The sequence below is a fragment of the Caretta caretta genome, chromosome 11 (assembly GCF_965140235.1).
Source record: "Caretta caretta isolate rCarCar2 chromosome 11, rCarCar1.hap1, whole genome shotgun sequence".
Lineage (NCBI taxonomy): Eukaryota > Metazoa > Chordata > Testudines > Cheloniidae > Caretta > Caretta caretta.
Genome location: NC_134216.1, coordinates 74,342,535 through 74,362,841, shown reverse-complemented (window position 1 = coordinate 74,362,841; position 20,307 = coordinate 74,342,535). Strand labels below are relative to the sequence as shown.

At 41.4% G+C, this 20,307-nt stretch overlaps 1 protein-coding gene across 12 annotated transcripts in view; it reads right to left on the bottom strand.

Moving 5' to 3' along the window:
* Positions 1 to 20,307, bottom strand: part of HDAC4 (histone deacetylase 4) — a 475,906-nt gene that overhangs the window by 71,050 nt on the left and 384,549 nt on the right. For all 12 annotated transcript variants that reach the window (XM_048870012.2, XM_075118165.1, XM_075118166.1 and 9 more), the window contains 4 exons: positions 19,953 to 20,210; positions 13,349 to 13,535; positions 5,920 to 6,053; positions 198 to 318 (listed from right to left, as the gene is read on the bottom strand). In XM_048870012.2, the coding sequence (XP_048725969.1) occupies positions 198 to 318; positions 5,920 to 6,053; positions 13,349 to 13,535; positions 19,953 to 20,210 (700 nt within the window). The remainder of the gene's footprint in view (positions 1 to 197; positions 319 to 5,919; positions 6,054 to 13,348; positions 13,536 to 19,952; positions 20,211 to 20,307) is intronic.

Genomic DNA, 20,307 nt, shown 5'->3' with positions numbered 1-20,307 from the left:
TCCCCAGCATAGATGTACCCTGGAAGGAAGAGGAAACCAAACGCTCTATCACTCGTCCCACTGAAGCGCAGCAGAGATGACCTGTGGCATTCAGAGTGGTGTACACTCAGTAACTACCGGGGTCAGTGTTATAGCTAACTACGTTACTTTATGAATGTAGGACCAAAGAGATAGTGAAGCACGATCCCCTGCTGTACCTAGAAGTTTCTTGCTGTCCAGTTTCTGTCTGTTCAAAGGGTTTGTGCCATACAGCAGCGTATGCGCCTCCGAGTGAACTGTCTGTAGCTCTTCTAGAGTTGCTTTTCTTCCACGAATACACTGCAGGGGGAAAGGAAAGAAGTGGTACAATTATATTTACTATAATTGCCTAGCTTGTCTCTTTATTTCCCTTTGGCAAAAAGGAATTACTGTTGGAAGTTATATTGCACTAAGGGTTTGTTTTATTTAAATTACAGGTGAAAAACAATTTTCTGCTGACAAATATTTTTATTAAACTTATGCAAAAATTCTTATTTTGTTTACTCACAAAGATACATTTTTTAGTCATGAGAAGGATTTCTGCTTAATCCCATTAATTTATATGTAAAATAACCTTTTGGACTTCTTAAAAAATACATGCGCCAAAACCTTTGCTGAATTGCACAGCAGCTATTCTCATATTGATGTGTCAGGATTTAGTAGTACAAATCATTTCCATGAATAAGAGGCACCCACATAAGCTGCTCCCTGATGGAAGAACAGTGTTCCAAACCTGCACAAAGAAATCCCACCACAACTAATAATAGCTGAATGGCAAAGACTTTGGGGCTTCTCTTCAGAGGAGCAACTAAGGATTAATCAAAATCTTTTTGCTCTAAAAACTGGGCTGGAGATCATGCAAGGTCAGACTTGAGATTCCGACCTGATTTAGGGTATGCCAGAAAAAAAACCAGAACAATGTTTCTCCTCCATGCTCTTATTTACAGCTGGAACCAGCAAGTGTAGATGAACACAGAGAATGAAATCCTGGCTTCAGTGTAATCAATGGCAAAACTCCCATTGACTTCAATGGGGCCAGGATTTCACCCAGAAGGTTTTACAACTTGGACCTTTTCCCTAATTTCAAAAAAAGTTCAGTCTGCATTCCGGGCAAGGCTTAATGTTTAACTCATTTTCACTCAGGTCTAATTGCTACGACTGAAATTCACCTCTGTGCAGTGGGCCAGCAGAAGGCCTGTGCAACAATGAAGTGCTATTTTGAGGTGTTGAGTGGGACTTAAGCAGTGCACAGACTTTGGCCTGATCCCCGATATAAGAATGAACTTTACCCAACATGAAAATGGCATTTGGATTCTCTCTCATTCTAGGGAAAAGGCAGTAACTTTCCAGAGCTAAGGAAGTGACAGACTTTCCATTTTAAGTAGGGGTTTGTAACCTTCTCTAAAATGTCACAAAGGAAATACACAGCTTGGACAAGAAAGCGTTACGTTTGGTGATGTGGAAACGAGAATTTTTGGGGGCTAAGTGTGCTGCAAAAGTTGCTTTGTTTATGAAACATATGAGTGTAAAAACACAAGTGTTTTAGGTGGTTCAGAATTTATCCTAATGTGCTTGGGGTATTTTTGGTCACAGTGTCTCTAAAATGAGTTATTTTTTTTGTGTGGCTTTCCTTTAGAATAGAATGAACTTTGGCATTTTCCTGACAGCATGATTTGTATTTTCAATATACTAATATGAGAATTCCTGTATCAGTGAGCTCTGTTCGCAGCATGTGGAGGTCCCAGGAGCACCAGAAACTACGGAATACTCTGCCAAAGGATTGGCACACTGGAGACATTCACAAGGCCTTTGTGCACACTTTACAAAGTGCTCAGCAGATTACACACCTCTTCTACAGACCCACTGCAGCCTAGACCAAGAAGGGACAACTTATTAAAACTCCCATAGTCCTGCCTTTTAGCATTATATGTCCAAAATGTACAATTTAAAAACTTCCTAAAAGAGAAAGGCAGAACTTCCTCTAAAGATAGGGCCAAACTGTTCCTCGCAGTCCTGAAGAGATGCATATGGGAGCACAAGCCAAGGATTATCCCTACTGTTTTGAAAGGACTGCCATGAAATATCTTTAATTTTACATGAGGGCAGTCATCAGGACTACAGAAACTGGAAGGATGTGGTTCACATCTCATTCAGAGCACAGCAATACTTCCAACAATTCAGCACCTGTTCTAGTGCAGAAATCTCCCCACTGGCTGTGGGCTCAAAATCTTGGGCAACTACAATGTCTGATATTCCAGAGAGGAGTGCACTACCTAGTGAGCCACACTGACACCTGTTAAACTGTACAAAGGCAGCATCTTCTTTCAGACAACATTGTAGGGCATAATGCTGGTACACAAATCAAGCTAATCAGAAGGGATGTCTCAAATCCGTGGTGCAAGCCGTATTCTGGTGTTTAAAAATGTATTTGCACAGGAGGTAGTTTTATAAAGTCCTTAAGCCTTAAACCAAGAAAACAAAGCATAGCAGGAAGCTTCTTTCACTCTCATGATTTGAGTCACCTGTCCAGTTAAGTTCGGCTTTTGTTTTTATTTTCTTTAAACTCTACTGTTAAGATTTTCTGAGGATAAATGCTGATGCAAAATACAGAGTCATGTTACAGACGAAGTAACTGCAAAAACACTAGCCCCAACGAGTTTGAAAATAACCTCCAAGAAAAAATTCTTTCCCCTCTTTTCTGCCTTCCCTTCCTGCTCATGATCAATCTGTTTCAATTATTCCTTTATCCCTTCTCTCTTTCGTGTTTTCCCCCTGCCTAGATGCCATTCTTGTTCTCTGGACAGATGAACTGACTTGTCCTCAACTGCTGCCTTTTTTTTTTTTTTTTTTAAGATTTTCTGGAATAATACATTGTGTTAGTTGTATTATCTGACTATGCACAAATAGAGGAGAATGGTAGCAGTTCTCCAAATCTTCATCTGGAAAACAGCTGCATCTCTGCTGATTTCAAAGGAGAACTACCATTAACACCAGTGGAGGACTTGACCCTACATGTGTAATAAAAAAGTAAAGTGAAGCTCTGAGTGTGTTTGTCTCCCCAAAGTCTGTGCCCAATGGGAGGCTAGAAACACCACTCTCTCTTCTAAATAATACCATAGTCTTCTTAGATACTGTAGATTTCATGTTGTTCAAACCTTTTTTCTGTATTTCTAGTAAAACGTATTTTATTCTTCTCAGGAAACACATAGTTGTACATATACTTTGGGGAGACAAGCACACCTCAGAGCTTCACTTTACAACCAAAACATCCTTTTAATGTAGAGTTTTTGTATTTAATAAGTATACAACGTGCCTAGGAGGAGCTTTCTATTTCCAATGTCAGGGATGAAAAATCAAGCCAAACTCTAGGACACTCCTACCAATTCCTCTGGGCCATTCAAGTTCCCTGACATAAGACCTATAGATGAAGCTTGATATCTGCAACAGTTTGCAGTGCACCCCAGCCTTATGGGGAAGAGAAAAGGGTTATTTAGAGTCAGTGCAAACAAGGGACAGGCAGACTCCAACATGCCAGCACAAGTCACTCAAACCTGAAAATTCTTCCTCCCCAGTCACCTGTTATAGATATTTTGCATCCTGCATTCTGATATTGCCTAAATACAAAACAATATATTGTATACATAGTCTTAACTGCACACCAGTGTGTAACCCTTTACAGAGCTAGAACCTACAGGAGAGTATTAAGAAGAGATGAAGAGGAAGGATGTGACTCAGGGGCTTGGAAGTTCCAGAGAGATGACTCAGTGGGTCAGTACAACTTAATGAGTGATCCCAATTAAAGTGGCTCAGAGGGGAGGAAAAGAGGAACTCCAAGATTAGGAATGAAGTGAGTGGGTGGCAAGGAGGCAGATGAGCCAGGGGATGGAAAAGGGGGAGGAGTCCAGGCACCATTTTGAAGACAGGGAAGGGGCTGTGAGACGGGTTTGGAGAGAACTAGGAAAGCAGTGGAGAAGAAGGAGCAGGAAGACCATTGGAATCTGGATGCTGCAGTGGAGTCATAGCATTCTGGGCACCCGGAAGCTTACAGACTAGAGACTGAGGAATATCGTAAGAAAGGATACTGTCAAAGGAAAGACAGGATGTGATTAATACATGGTTAAGGCTTTCAGGAGAGCAGGGTCAAGATGAGGTTGTAGGCTACCAATGTTCAGAAGATAATTACAGACCAGGGAAATGTGGGAGGAAAAATGTTGAGTGTCAAACATAACTCCCATATTTCCGCTCTTGGGAGCAGTGTGAAGGGCCAAATTAAAGTGGGTAACAGTTGTTTAAACTTTACAGATCAAAGCACTTTATTGCCACGTGGAGACTGACTGCGATACAGAGGTAGGAGATGAGGCAATTAATACCGCATGGTTTAAGCATTGCTCGTAAAAAGCTGACCTAAATGACAATAGTTTGTTTGTCTTGTGTATATTTTTCAAAAGAGAGAGAGAGAGAATAATCCCAAAGTTCCATTCAATTTGACTTTTCAGACACAAACCAGTCTCAACTCTTTCTTGTTCTCTATATAAAGATGCAAGCACTAGAAGTTTAGCTAATGACAATGCTGCCCCCAAGTGGTTAACCTTCCTTACTGCTCAGAAATTATTTCTAATCAAACTAGCTTAATCAGAGGAAGCTGTGCAATATGCAGTTTCCTCAAGATAAACCAATATTATAGGAATTTAGGTTTCAGAGGAACAGCCGTGTTAGTCTGTATTCGCAAAAAGAAAAGGAGTACTTGTGGCACCTTAGAGACTAACCAATTTATTTGAGCATGAGCTTTCGTGAGCTACAGCTCACTTCATCAGATGTTTACCGTGGAAACTGCAGCAGACTTTATATACACACAGAGAATATGAAACAATACCTCCTCCCACCCCACTGTCCTGCTGGTAATAAGCTATTACCAGCAGGACAGTGGGGTGGGAGGAGGTATTGTTTCATATTCTCTGTGTGTATATAAAGTCTGCTGCAGTTTCCACGGTAAACATCTGATGAAGTGAGCTGTAGCTCACGAAAGCTCATGCTCAAATAAATTGGTTAGTCTCTAAGGTGCCACAAGTACTCCTTTTCTTTATAGGAATTTAGTTACATCTGTGTGCCTTCGTTAGTCTCCTCCTGGTCTCCACAGCAGAGATGGACAACTAAATTAATACAAACCATACTGACTCTCTGATCTGCAGGACCATAAATCCCATTAAAACCCCTTCTTCTTTTGCAGGACATCAATCTTAGCTAGACCATCAAGTTCACCACAATATTAAAAGGAAAAAAAATGCCACAGAAGCACTGGAAATAGCAAATTAAGGATCGAGTTTAACCAATAACTCCTGTTATTATGGCCTGGGGTTAAAATACAAAACTTAATTTACAATAGCAATAGATATTGAACTCCTGCAAGAGTCAATGCTATATAAGTATTTCACTTTAGTGAGAGTAATACCAAAAAATTACACGACTGACTCCTACTGCAAATATTGCAATAACTGTTGGCCAGACATACACTATGGAGTTCTATGAATTCTGTGATTGTAAAAGTCACAGTAATGCAATGAAAGTGGACAACCAGAAAAGCATTCATGGCAGATACAAACAGACAAATAGAAACAGTTATGTATGAATGGGTTAAACATAAGACACATTTGGAAGAACCCAGCCTGCAGTCAGATCCATGAAAATCTAAGAACAGAATCTGGTACTAGTTTGTGTGCCCATGTGGCAATCAGAGATCCAAGTTGCAAATTCAGGATGCTGGTCTTTAAAAGCAGAATGTTGGAGTCCCTTAAAATGCACACATGAAAACCTGCAGCAGAACCAAAATGCCAAGTCTGTTCTCTCCCTCCCAAACACATGACAAACTACATGTCTGCCCATTCCTGTGGCAGTACTTATTACCTCACACTTGCCACGGAGGCCTGTCTCTTGAAGCCGGGACCAGATGCTCTGGATTCTCCCTGCATGCTCTGGGTGGCTGTTTGTGTTTCCACAGGTACACTGGTGTTTCAGCATCAAGGTGTCATAGACAAGGCCTGCAGCAGAAGTTACAAAAATTGCTTGCAATAAAGAAACTATCTCGTGAGACATGGAAAAAAAAACCCTCTGCTGTGGACTAGAGCACATTGTATTGAACAGAAACCCTACACAATGGAAATATTCATTCCACAAGCGGATGAAGAGCATTAGGAAAACAAAATTGTAGTAAAATTGTGGGGACTGGAGTCAGTGATCCAGGATTCCAGTCATAGTATATATATATCAGGGTTGGAAGGGGCCTCAGGAGGTCATCTAGTCCAAACCCCTGCTCAAATCAGGACCAACCCCAATTTTTGCCACAGTCCCTAAATGGCCCCCTCAAGAATTGAACTCACAACCCTGGGTTTAGCAGGCCAATGCTCAAACCACTGAGCTATCCCTCCCTCTCTCTGTCCTGTGTTCTTAACTTCTAAGGTGGCACTGTATTATCAATCATGCACTGACTTCTCCCTGTTGGAAATTCTCAGTGTATTTGGAAAAGAAATGAATCATTAATACTACTAGAGGACGAATCTGTACGGTTTATAAAAGCAGATGTACAAATGAAAGCAGGTGAAAGCACAGATTTAGGCAGACATGAGTATAAGAAAGCATTATAAAAGGACACTACATTTCTATGACTCTCACATTAAGTGCTATTACAACTGCTGATAAAATGCTTCCAGGTTTTTGGATTAAGGAACAAGCGGATACATCCTTGGAAGGGTCTTTGCTCCATAAAATAGTTTGCTTTAAAGTCTTCACATCAAGGTTACTTGGCAACACAAGATTCAAGGTACATGGAAAGCAGTTTATTAGCACACACTTAGGGATAACTATTCAATGTGTTACATGGGAATTTAGCAGTGTTATTTCCTTTAAACATGGGAGTCAAGAGGCTGAATCCCTGTGAAACAAGATTTATCCAATCTCAACAATGTAGGTGACTCTGATACATGTTACACTTCCACCCAGTTACACTTCTGGACCAGGATTTGAGAGTTTAGGTCAAATACACCACTGAACAAAACTACCAGTTTTTCCACAATTGTGTACTCTGGGGAATAAAGGATGACATTTTTTGCTTAAACAAAACGGACATAGTGAAAAGTTTAGTTCTAGCCTTCCCTTAAGTCAGAGATAAGTTTATGTTGGGGAGCACCCAAAAATCTTTGAAATATCAGGGGGTCCAGAGGATGCAGGATAGATTTGCTATTAGTGTTGCTCCTTTGAAAGCCAACCAGTTTGCCAAAGCTGTCTTTCCACTGTGCACTGGGGCCAGTGCTGACCCTTTCAGCCATTAGGGGAAGTTGTCTGGCAATTCCTCACTCTGCTCCAGGTTTTGGAACCTCTGAGTGCAGGAAAACACACACTACCGCTCCAGAGGACAGAATGGAGCTCTCGTTAACTAAATGATTAAGTTAACCAAAGTTCAATTAATCAGGGCTTTACAACAAATATTTATAAGAGTGCCCACCTGTCTGCTTCTTTCTGAATTATTCTGCTCCATTAGGAACTGTTTGGGCAATACCAAACAACACAAACTGAAGTTGAAGAGAGGATGTGGGCTAGTAGAATGGTTAGCTATTGTTTTTGACTTCAGCACCGGGAAAGAACACTGGATTTTGCTCTGTCTCTATCTCAAATATATACCTATTATATATAGGGGACATGCATGTACATATCACATGGGTGTGTGCTTACGGATAAAAAACAGATGGTACAGTATTTTATATAGATAAATTCATACATTTACAGAAGAGGTGATGGTAGGATGGGCTACATATTCTCCTTAGGTAAGTTTGGAGAGCAACCATAATTCAGAAAAAGTCCAATCTAATTAAATTCTAAAACTCTTCCCACCCCTGGTTAAACAGTGACAACAGCAGTAATTCACTGAAGTTTATCTTGTATAGTATTTATGCATTATTCCCCGTTTTTAACATCTGTAGCTACGGGAAAGAGTAGGACTGAACTTCCTCTAATTGAGGACACTGTGTTGCATAGAGAAAAAGTAAATGCTTGACCATTTACATTTAAAATACAAAACTACTTTGGCCATTACAGGTTCATTGCTGGAAAAATATTCCCCCAGGTGTGGGAACAATCATTTTTAAAGGTCAGTACTAAAGCCAACCGGCTTTTCTTGGCAGGATAAACATATGATTTGAGGTTCAGATCATTATATTGCTTCTGCAGAGAAGAGAATAAATGCCCTTCATCAGAAATAAAAAAATGCTTTAACACAGAATATTAGAATAATTTATGGAATTCATCTTCACAGGAGATCAGAAGCTGGATAACTGCAAACCAATGGCCCAACTCGGGAATCCTTATTCAAGTGAGTAAAATTGTACATGCACCAGAATTCCAATTAATGTCAATGGATCTACTTGTGTTAGCAAGAACACAGGGTCAGACCTCTAATGTAACCAACCTTATGCTAGTTGTCATTTACCCTTGTGCAAATGCAAACTACTGCCATTCCGAGTTTGCAGGGTTTACATCTACTTTCCTCTCACATAGCACAAGTACAATGTCATGCTTCAGGACATGAAACTGATTGCCTGCAATAAGCAGGAAGGGTTGTTTTCAATTTCATATGTACTAATGCAACACACTCCTCAAATATGCAGTATGCACCGCACCCCTCCCCCCCCGCATATTTTCCCTGCAATATACCCTTCAAGCATTAGGAACTGGTTACTGCTAGAGACAGGATAATGAAATAGAAAGACCCAGTGATTTGATTCTGTACGGCATATCGATGTTCCTAACTCTCCCAAGAAAATGCATTAGAAGGATTTACTATACACTTTAGAAATAAAAGTGATAAAAAATTAGAGGCAATTTTTAATTCATTTGCTTAGTTTACACGAGGCTGATCTTTTAAAGATGCACTATTGGAGTCTGTTGACCTCTTTGGTCAGTTTGGTTAGGACCTCAAACCCAGATTCTCTTTTCAAGCCACTTCTTAAAAAGTGGATTATTTAAAAATTAATTTCAAATCCTAATTTACTGTAAAATTCAAGGCACTTAATTACAATATTAGACTTCAAAAATAGTCACCATTACAACTGAATCTTTTCCAGTATAACTATGGCTGTGTGTGTGAGACCATGTTGTGACAGAATGCCCTAGAGCTTTTCTCTGTTTGTCCTTACAAATATCTTAAAAAATTTTCATTCCCCACCCTCCAAATCAGTATTTTCTATATCAAGTGGGCAGAACTTCAATTCAAGAAAGTAACTCTCTGTACCAAATCTAATCGGGTAAATCTCTTCTAGAATGTGAATGGAGTATGCCTGAAACATTTTGCTTTTACATTCTGTGACTAGCTCACTGAAATATTAATGTTTTAAAATCTGAAAGCTCTTCTGTTACTCTGAGCTGCAGTAATAAAATGGAACATTCCTTTCCAGCCAAGGTAATAAGATATGTACCAAAAACACTTGTCTAAAAGATTCTCCCTCACCCCCGCTCAAGAAAGAAAAAGAAAGAGTCACAATTCGAATAAGGGCAGAGGAGGATTTAAATGCACCATTTATAATGGTATAAGGAAAAAACATAAAAATATTCCTTTTCCTCAACATTTTCTATTACCCAATTGCAATGGTACAGACAGCAGGATTGTGACTCTCCTTGCACCTTATGTTGGTTGTCATCTGTACTTGTGCAAGTGCAAAATGCTGCCATTTGAATTTTAAAGGGTTTTACACCCCACTTTCCACTCATTGCATGAGTATAAATGATGCACAATGATGCGCAATGATGAGCACAATGTTCAAGGTAGCGGAGAATCGGGCCCCTAGAGTTAAAAACATTTCACAAATTAAATGTTGTGAAAAGGATATTAACCAGATAAAATACATTAAGTACTCTGCACATTGTCTTGTCACAGTATTGTGTGTCTCATACAATGTAAAGGTAATGTGGGTTTCTTCTCGTTTTAAGCAATTTTTTAATCCTACCTGAACACTTATTTTCTTTAATTTGACGTCTACAATTGTAGAATTTTGAGCAGATTTATTTACAGTTTTCAAAATCACTACTTATTTACAGTTTTCAAAATCACTACTCCACTCTAATATATAATTACAACTGAAATTACGAGGCACATATTTAGGTAAAATGTAAATCCCATGATAGTAAATGTTACTGTACAGTCAAATTTTGTAGAGATTCACATGACTGATACTGCAACTTAAATGATGAAGCTGGAAACAGATAAGGGCAAGTCATGACTCAACATCTAAAATGTATGTAGGATCCATAATCTTGAAGACTGGGATTTTCAAAGTGGCCTAAGAGAACTAGGTGCTCACTGACCTTCAATGGGGTTTGGGTGCCTAATTCCCTTAGGATCCTTTGAAAATGCCAACACACACTATTGTATCCTTGCCCTTTCTGGTGCCACTACTGACTGCTTATTGTTGTTTCCATTAGAAATCCAGGTATGCAGACATTATAAAAACTTGACATTATAAGGCCTGATTTTCAATAAGCAGGCAACTGCTTGAGCATGTGCACTGCTAGACATGCATACCCAAATTCCCAGCCGGCATGCACAGGCACCAAAGGCTCACACTTTACATCTAACTGCTGTTATTAATGTAGGCCAACAAACTTACAGACCAAGCTGATTGTCTTTCCTGGTGTGGAAAAATACTGGTTCATCCACTTAAAGTTATTTAGCGCAAAGAAAAGAAAAACAGGAATTGTGATTTGGCCTGAGACTTTTTTGCACTGTCAAGGTTCCTCCCCCACTCTGAACTCTAGGGTACAGATGTGGGGACCTGCATGAAAAACCTCCTAAGCTTATCTTTACCAGCTTAGGTCAAAACTTCCCCAAGGTACAAAATATTACACCCGTTATCCTTGGAATGGCCGCTACCACCACCAAACTAATACTGGTTACTGGGGAAGAGCTGTTTGGACGCGTCTTTCCCCCCAAAATACTTCCCAAAACCTTGCACCCCACTTCCTGGACAAGGTTTGGTAAAAAGCCTCACCAATTTGCCTAGGTGACTACAGACCCAGACCCTTGGATCTTAAGAACAATGAACAATCCTCCCAACACTTGCACCCCCCCTTTCCTGGGAAATGTTGGATAAAAAGCCTCACCAATTTGCATAGGTGACCACAGACCCAAACCCTTGGATCTGAGAACAATGAAAAAGCATTCAGTTTTTACAAGAAGACTTTTAATAAAAAATAGAAGTAAATAGAAATAAAGAAATCCCCCCTGTAAAATCAGGATGGTAGATATCTTACAGGGTAATTAGATTCAAAAACATAGAGAACCCCTCTAGGCAAAACCTTAAGTTACAAAAAAGATACACAGACAGAAATAGTTATTCTATTCAGCACAATGCTTTTCTCAGCCATTTAAAGAAACCATAATCTAACACATACCTAGCTAGATTACTTACTAAAAGTTCTAAGACTCCATTCCTGTTCTGTCCCTGGCCAAGACGACTACAGACAGACACAGACCCCCTTTGTTCCTCTCCCTCCTCCCAGCTTTTGAAAGTATCTTGTCTCCTCATTGGTCATTTTGGTCAGGTGCCAGCGAGGTTACCTTTAGCTTCTTAACCCTTTACAGGTGAGAGGAGCTTTCCCCTGGCCAGGAGGGATTTCAAAGGGGTTTACCCTTCCCTTTATATTTATGACACCTGGTGTGGAAAAATACTGGTTTATCCACTTAAAGTTATTTAGCGCAAAGAAAAGAAAAACAGGAATTGTGATTTGGCCTGAGACTTTTTTGCACACAGTCACATTCATTAACGGCCTTTGGTACGTTGGGAAGAAATCAGTTACAAAACTCTTTGTAACTACCTAACATAGGAACTGAAAAACTCCATATAATGACAGATTACCCAAAACAGAATTTACCAAAGAAAATAGAATGGTTTCAGAGTAACAGCCGTGTTAGTCTGTATTCGCAAAAAGAAAAGGAGTACTTGTGGCACCTTAGAGACTAACCAATTTATTTGAGCATGAGCTTTCGTGAGCTACAGCTCATGAAAGCTTATGCTCGAATAAATTGGTTAGTCTCTCAGGTGCCACAAGTACTCCTTTTCTTTTTTCAAAGAAAATAGAATGCATTTGAAAGGATTTTGATGATGGTCCTTAATGGCTTAGGAAGGAGCAAACTTTTCTTTCTTTTGGTCTCTGGGGGAGAACAGCATCCTACAAATATTTACACACTTTGGTAGCTGATCCAAGAATGAGGAATTGTGCCTACCTACCTTCCATGATGGGGCTAGTTTGGACTATAACAAGAAAACAATATTATAAAATGTTATAAAAAAGCCCATTATTGCATATTTACAATTTAAGCTCAGCTGCCAGACCACTTACAGTATGGACTGAATATTTTTCTTTTCTTTCTCTCTCGCCCTCTCTCTTGCAATGCAATAGTGAAATCAAACTGTAAAAAATCTATTTAAAACCAATGTCTCTCTCCTACACAAATATCCATTCAGTGCAGGAGGGTCAGGCCATCAGGTAATCCGACGGCTATCCTACCTTAAGACAACTGGCTACCATATGCCATCTCTAAAGTGATCTGCCTCTGACATACCCCCTTCCTGCTCCTTACACCAGGGAAGAGCAGGAGCTGATTGGCAGAGCTAGCTCCTATGCCAATGATACAATAACTGAGAGTTTCCCCCGTCCCCGGGAGGAATTCACAACTAGGCTGCTGCAGCCAGACCACAGCCTCTTTGTGACACTTAGGAGGTGCAAAAGGGCTTGAACTGGGGCAGAGAACATGGTCCAAAATCTGCTTGGAAGTAAATTCAGAGTTCAGGCTAGAAGCGTTGCTTGGTATATTGTCCTTTATCAATCACGCTGTGCTTCTTCCTTCCTCATGTTTACATCAACCGCCTGGTTTAGTCTGAATTGGCCTTGTTTCTGGGAGTGTACAGTCATAACACTGCATCACTTTCACTTTTTTTTTAAAGCTTATTCAAAATACATATATAGTATTCTCCCTTTTTAGGATCTCTCCCTTTGGTGATGGAGGGTGTGGACTGGGGGAGGGGAGGAGGAAGGGGAAGAAGGAATATGGTGTATAATGACTGACCCAGATTGTTCCACCCCCTACTTAGCCACAGAGCCTGGGATTAGCCACAGCCAGAATAATGTCCTGGCCTCCAACTGATAGTTGGGAATACACCAGGTTTGGGGGTGGCTTTTTCACGGGAGGGCAATCCTTGCCTCCTCCAACGATGTGTTAGTGTTACCCATTCCCCTTCTACACGGTCACAGCCACATCCAATCACCCTCCAGTGCCCTGAAACATTACCTGTTGTGAACCTTGGCTTAGTGGGTGGCTCCTGTACGGACATGGGGAAGGTGGCAGATGCAGGTGAGGACTGTGCACGAGACAGAGGCCGATGTCCTCCAAAAGACACTGGGATGCCAGCTGCCTCCATTGATGCCTGGTAGTTTCTCAGCTGGTGAATGCGTTGCTGCTCCAGTAGAAGGGCTTGCTGTTGGGGAGGATGGAAAGGAATATAAGGGGACGGTTCATGCAAATATCACAATAAAAAAATGTTGGCACAGAATTTTAAAAACAATTTTGTTTGGAGTTTTGGTTTGTTTCCTGGATACAGTGAACACACACATACATTAAAAATATATATATGAAGGTGTGCTAAAATAAAGGCCTGATCCAAAGCCCAAGGAAACAGTGGAAAAGGTCCCATTAAATTCCATGAGCTCTGAATCAGGGACATAGTACACACTCACTCACACTACAGAGTCTACGCACCCTTACACAGCTATTCAAGTGCAGCTTTTAAAAAGCTCGAATTTGCTTTTGGATACAAACCCACATGCTGACTTTGCAGCCTTACATGATTTACATTTTTGCTACTCAAGACCACCACTCTCCTTCTGAATGTGTGTAATAGTTGAGAGCTGCACATGGAGTTATTACCCAGAGGCCCTACCTGTGAATGGATCAGGGCTGATGGCAGAATGTTCCCAGTGGAGGACCCTTCACTAAATGGCTTTCCCATATTGATCTATCAGACAAGGGTCAGGACCAAGGCAGTGCCAAGCTCATATACTTGTGCGGACACCCAGAAACAATTAAGACAAATTAACTGAAGGTGTTAAGTTAAATCACATTAAAACACTGCATAGACTGTCTACTTTAGAAATAGTCAAAGAATTTAAGGTGAGTGTCACCTTCTGTATATCACAGGCCACCAGGATGACCCGACACCCACACACTAAACCCAATAACTGAAATTAAACCAAAGTATTACAGAAATCAGGAGACCAAACTATTATGTGCCACATGTGGAGAATAGGGGGTACTGAGATGTACCAGTGCCTGAGGTCTTTGCAATGGCAGGCAATTACACAAGATACATCCAGATGATCCCAGCAAGAAACCTGCAGAGGAAGGCAAAATTTACCTCAGGACCCCTGCCGAGCTGACCTAGGGGAAATATTCCTTTGCTACCACTGGGCACTGGGTGGGACAACCTTTTCAGTGCTGTGGGCTGGATGCCAGTTGTGGGGCACCTCTGCAGTCCACACACAGAAATACATGGTGTAGAACATGGTGTCCTCCATGCAGCATAATTGTTCACATACAGCATATGAGATTATGCTGCGCAGATGATGCCATTTTGCAGAGCAGGTGTGCTGTGGGGTGGGACGTTGGGTGTGTGTGGACGCTTCTGATGGCCATATGGAACCGCACTGCAGGCCAGATCTGGCCCACTGGCTGCCAATTAGACCACTGTTAGACCAATCCTGTGCATGTGGCAAGAACCAGCCAGCAAGCACCTGAGGGAGAGAATGCATAGTGCAACCTCAGAGCACTGACTTTAGTTCCCAAAGTGGATTAAACTAAAATGAACTAAGACCATTTTACTTCTGAATGAGAGTGTCCACATGGGAGGTTAATAAGTTTTGAACTAATGCACTTTAACTAGGTTGCTTGGGATTTAAGTACTGAAAAGAGAGTGGGGCCAGTAACACAACTTGGGTCAGCTGACACCTTCCCCCTTTTTACTGCTGCCAGGACATGATGCCTTTGGGAGATATTTGAAGGTAATGATGTTACAGCCACTTGAGCCTCATTTGACTCCCTGCTATTCGTAATGCACAGGTCTCTCAGCATTTCCACAAGGTCAACAAACTTCTGCTGTGCTAGTCCTACAGAGGAGGCTGCTTCCAGGGCCGAGGATTCCGTACAAAAAATACCCTTCCTCTTCCCCCTTCAATCTGGGGCTGACAGCTCGACTTAAAACAAAATCCTCAGCCTGCTAACATCTACTAATCAAAGATGTATTTGTTTATTTTAAGAGACTCACTTTTTCTCTTATATAGGAGGAGTAAAAGAGGCCCACAACTACAAACGTGCACTATATTTTGAATAGCTAATACAGATTCAAAACCAAGGTGAGGTGAACTTTAACAACACTTTCAACTGAGCTTTCACAGCATTTAGCTCCATTTTAGTGACTGCTTCCCACACCACACCTTCTGTTAGTGGGTATTCTATTGCTGGATGTGGCCATCTATCTACATACACAAACATACTTTAAACAGCATCCACCATACTTAAACAGCCATGCAGGTCAGGAGGACAGTCCTGCATGCACCTTGCACAAGTTTTCCCCACTCCTAGCCACTTTATGCAATGTTTATTAATATATGAATATGGGTTTTTTTCTGCCCAAGTATGGTGACACACTGAGAAGTTACTACTATTTTCACAGATCATGGCTTTTTCTGTGGGCTGGACCATAAGACACAGATTTCTGGAGTTCGGAGGCAAAAGAGCATATATTTTATCTTTAAAAACCAAACTAGAACTGTACAATGCCAGAAACACACACAGCCTCCTGATAAAAATCAGTGATTTACAACAAATGTTACCATACTACAGCAGAAAAGAAAGGACCAAAGCCTCAACTGGCATAAAGCGGCACAGAATCACTGACTTCAATGGAGCTACATCAATTCTCACCAGTTGAGAATCTGGCCAGTTATATTAGCAAAGGGAACAGAGAAGCAGAATTATGACAAGTGACCACTGGCAGAGATGTCCAGGTCTTGAGCACGGGCTTACGTAACACCTACTCTGTTTACGTTCAAGGCCTAACATGATACCAAACAAGTAAATGAACGCTGTTTAACAGTCACCTTTGGAATTCTAGGTATTCCTGTGCAGAAGTCACAATTTATTTGCCTGTATTATTCACCGTTTACAAGGCTGATCTATTTAATGAAGGCATCTCAGGATTTTTTTTTCTAACAGTATTAAGTATTTTTCTGTTTTCTTGACTTTCTAGGTATAGATTAGATACAATCAGGCACTTGTTTCCTTCATCTTTAATCCACAGACCTGGCCTACAAGGTATACAGAACCCAGTGCAAAATACTCTATGTTAATTTATATATCCTAATTGTATTGCATGCAATGAGCATCCTGTGGTCTGGAGGCTGCTCTCCTTAACGCTCAGGGCTGCTCCTGTAGCTGGGGATCAGCTAACCAAAGGAATACATCTGTGATGCCGCCTGTCTGGGCTGCATGGAGGGGAGGTAGCATAGGAGCAGTTTTAGCACAAATATCACCTGAAGATTCCTTCAATTAGGAGGAAGCCTCGAGCAGCCAGATGCCCTAGCTTTAAAATTGTTTTGTGCTGTCAGAGTGGCGCAAACCAGTCACGCAGGAATTCCACTTTATTTTCTAAAGAAATGACATTTGTTTCCTAGGGTTGGCACATTGTTCTTTAGTGGACAAGTCATGTGTTGATGGTACGGCGGAGAAGGCTGCCCTACAGTGTCTGAATCTGACAAAAGCAGGGGCATGGACATTAGAAATAATCACTGCTTTCTTTCTGCCTAAATGCAAGTCCAATTTGCATACTTTCAACCAAGCTAATAAACCTGGAACGATGTGTACTGTGTATAAGTCGTTACAAGGAATATACAGTTTTGCCCTGATGCTTCGCTTCCCCCCGTCAATCCAGCCACACTTCCTGTATGCAACGTCTGCAGATGACTTGGTATGCTGGCCAGCAAACATCTCATGGTGAAGAGTGTTGTGTTCCAGCTAAATCCCAAAGGACATGGAAATGTTTCCAAAGGTTGCATCATGCTGCAATTACAGCTAACATTATTTTCCACAGGCAATGGGGATTCACCAATTTGTAACATACCTCTCAGTTGCTTTAGGTAAAGCCCATGGAAGTCAATGAAAAAACTCTTATTGACTTAAATGGACTTTGGATCAGGTCCTAATTGCATTGTCTTGTGACAGTACCTCCCCTCACTCCCCGCTTGTACTGAAGCACATAATACTATATTCATAAAATTCAAGTGCTATCATCTCTGTGGACCATACATAGGTGCACTGCTGTCCTTACTCCTCTTCTAAAGGGGTTCAATATACAGCCATGTAACGATACCTCTAGCCCGTCTATCTTCTAACCATATTTAGACATGGCAATGTGATGATGCTTATTGATATATTATTTAATTTCTATAATTCTAAGGATAAGTACTTCATTATTCTTTGCTTATTAAACTTATTAGATGACTGGGTTAATTTTAGAAATGCTTTCATAGAATCATAGAAGATTAGGGTTGGAAGGGACCTCAGGAGGTCATCTAGTCCAACCCCCTGCTCAAAGCAGGACCAACACCCACTAAATCATCCCAGCCAGGACTTTGTCAAGCCGGACCTTAAAAGCCTCTAATGATGGAGATTCTACCCTCTTCCCCCACCCCCAGGCAACCCATACCAGTGCTTCACCACCTTCCTAGTGAATACGCTTTTCCTAATATTCAACCTAGACCTCTCCCACTGCAACTTGAGACCACTGCTTCTTGTTCTGTCATGTGCCACCACTGAGAACAGCCGAGCTCCATCCTCATTGGAACCCCTCTTCAGGTAGTTGAAGGCTGCTATCAAATCTCCCCTCACTCTTCTCTTCTGCAGACTAAAGAAGCCCAGTTCTCTCAGCTTCTCCTCTTAAGTCATGTGCCCCAGCCCCCTGATCACTTTTGTTGCCCTCTCTCCAATATGTCCACATCCCTTCTGTAGTGGGGGCCACAAAACTGGACACAGTACTCCAGATGTGGCCTCACCAGTGCCAAATAGAGGGGAACAATCACGTCCCTCGATCTGCTGGCAATGCTCCTACTAATGCAGCCCAATATGCCGTTAGCCTTCTTGGCAACAAGGGCACACTGCTGACTCATATCCAGCTTCTCGTCCACTGTAATCCCCAGGTCCTCTTCTGCAGAACTGCTGCTCAGCCAGTCAATCCCCAGGTCCTCTTCTGCAGAACTGCTGCTCAGCCGGCCGGCAAAGTTAATGTAGTTCATGTAGTTAATCGACATGTACTTCAAATGTATACCAATTATAAATACTCTGACAGGTTTCAGAGCAGCAGCCGTGTTAGTCTGTATTCGCAAAAAGAAAAGGAGCACTTGTGGCACCTTAGAGACTAACGAATTTATTTGAGCATGAGCTTTCGTGAGCTACAGCTCACTTCATCGGATGCATTCTTGTTAGTCTCTAAGGTGCCACAGGTACTCCTTTTCTTTTTATAAATACTCTATGATTCACACATACTTGTCCCTTTAAAATCAATTATAATTGTACAGTAAAAGTTTTGTTATCCAGCATGTTGGGAGAATGGGGGTGCCAGTCAGTCAAAAATTCCAGTTAACTAAGCTATCCTTACCAATGGAATAACAATTTTCAAAGAATTAGAATACAGTAAAATGAATAAAGTATAAAAGAGGAGACAGGTACTCACCAATCCAGGAGTAGTACTGCCCTGCAGAGTGGTTGGTTTCTTGAAGCACTTAGGTATATACAGGTAAAGTTTTCTATACAGGAGGGTATCTTATGACACCACATATCACTATGGGCCGCGCCTGGCATATACCCAGATCACTAAAAATACACTTAATACTAAAACTATATTGAACATAACTGAATCTTCCTTTGATGATTCAGAAGGCACTTCAGGATCTTGCAGTGCTCAGGGTCGTCATTATCAACATCAATTATCATTGTAAATATAGATGGTGTAGGAGATTGGGCTGAATCTGTCTGTAATGACCCTATGACACACCTGGAAGCGGCTTTTTTGAATCAATCCCTGATATCAGCTTGCTGACTTGTCTTCTGCCTCTTTTGCATAAAAGTAGAGTGCAGAATGTGCAGTTGCATAACGTGCTGGGCAGTAAACTAGTCCCGGTTACTAGATTGAAAATTTGCATTGGGGGATATCAGAAATGCCAGTTAAAAGAGCTTTCTGGTTGATAAAGTGACGGATAACACAGCTTTTACTGTATATGATCTGAATACAGCACCAAGTTATAGTGTGTACAGCAAAATGATGATAACACTGCTACCCAGCAAGCAGTTGGCTCAGTCCTCAAAATGGATCAGACCATCGTATGGTACCGCCAGGGCTTCAGTCCTCTGTCCACTACTGCTCTGTCCTACTTCGAAGGGGACCTATCCAGCATGCAGCTCACTGTGCTGTGGGGTTTTCCCAGGCATCTGTGCCCTTCACACTGCTGGGGATGTTTTGGCATGCTGGCAAATATTAAAAAAAAGCAGCAGCTCAGCACTACTTCTGCCTCCACCAAGAGGAAGATAGTCTATATCTCTCTCATTGAAACACCCTGCTGAGCTATGCTAGCATACACTGCCCTTCTAGCTATTTCATTATTACTGATATTAATCCATATTACTACCTCTGCGAACTTATCTCAAATACCCCATCTTTACATAGCCACAAAACAGGTACAGAGCAGACGGTGGCAGCAGAAGCTTACCAACAGTACAATGCCAGTCTGCTTCCATCATATTCTAAGAGACCACTTTGTAGACACATTCTCACTCGGTTGTATCTTACCTGACGGAAGAGCAGCTCCTGTTCAGCTTGCCTCTGCCCTGGCTCTAGTTCCGGTGGTGGCTCTGTTTCCTCTTCATCGCTCTCAAGGGGCTCTTGCTTCACCTGCACCATATTGGCCAACCCTTGCATCTCCTTTTGGCTTGAGACTCGGTCACTGTATGGCTCCTCCAAAAGCGCTTGGTGTTCTCGTAACTCCTCTTCTGTCTCCTCAGGGTGGCTTTCATGCTGGCGGGCTGGCTCGTTCGGTTTTGGTATCATCTGAAAACATCCCAGAGGTTAACTGATAAATAAAGTGTAACACATCAGAGTTAAAGCTGACTATGTTCTCAACTAAAGAATCAGCTTAATGAAAGCA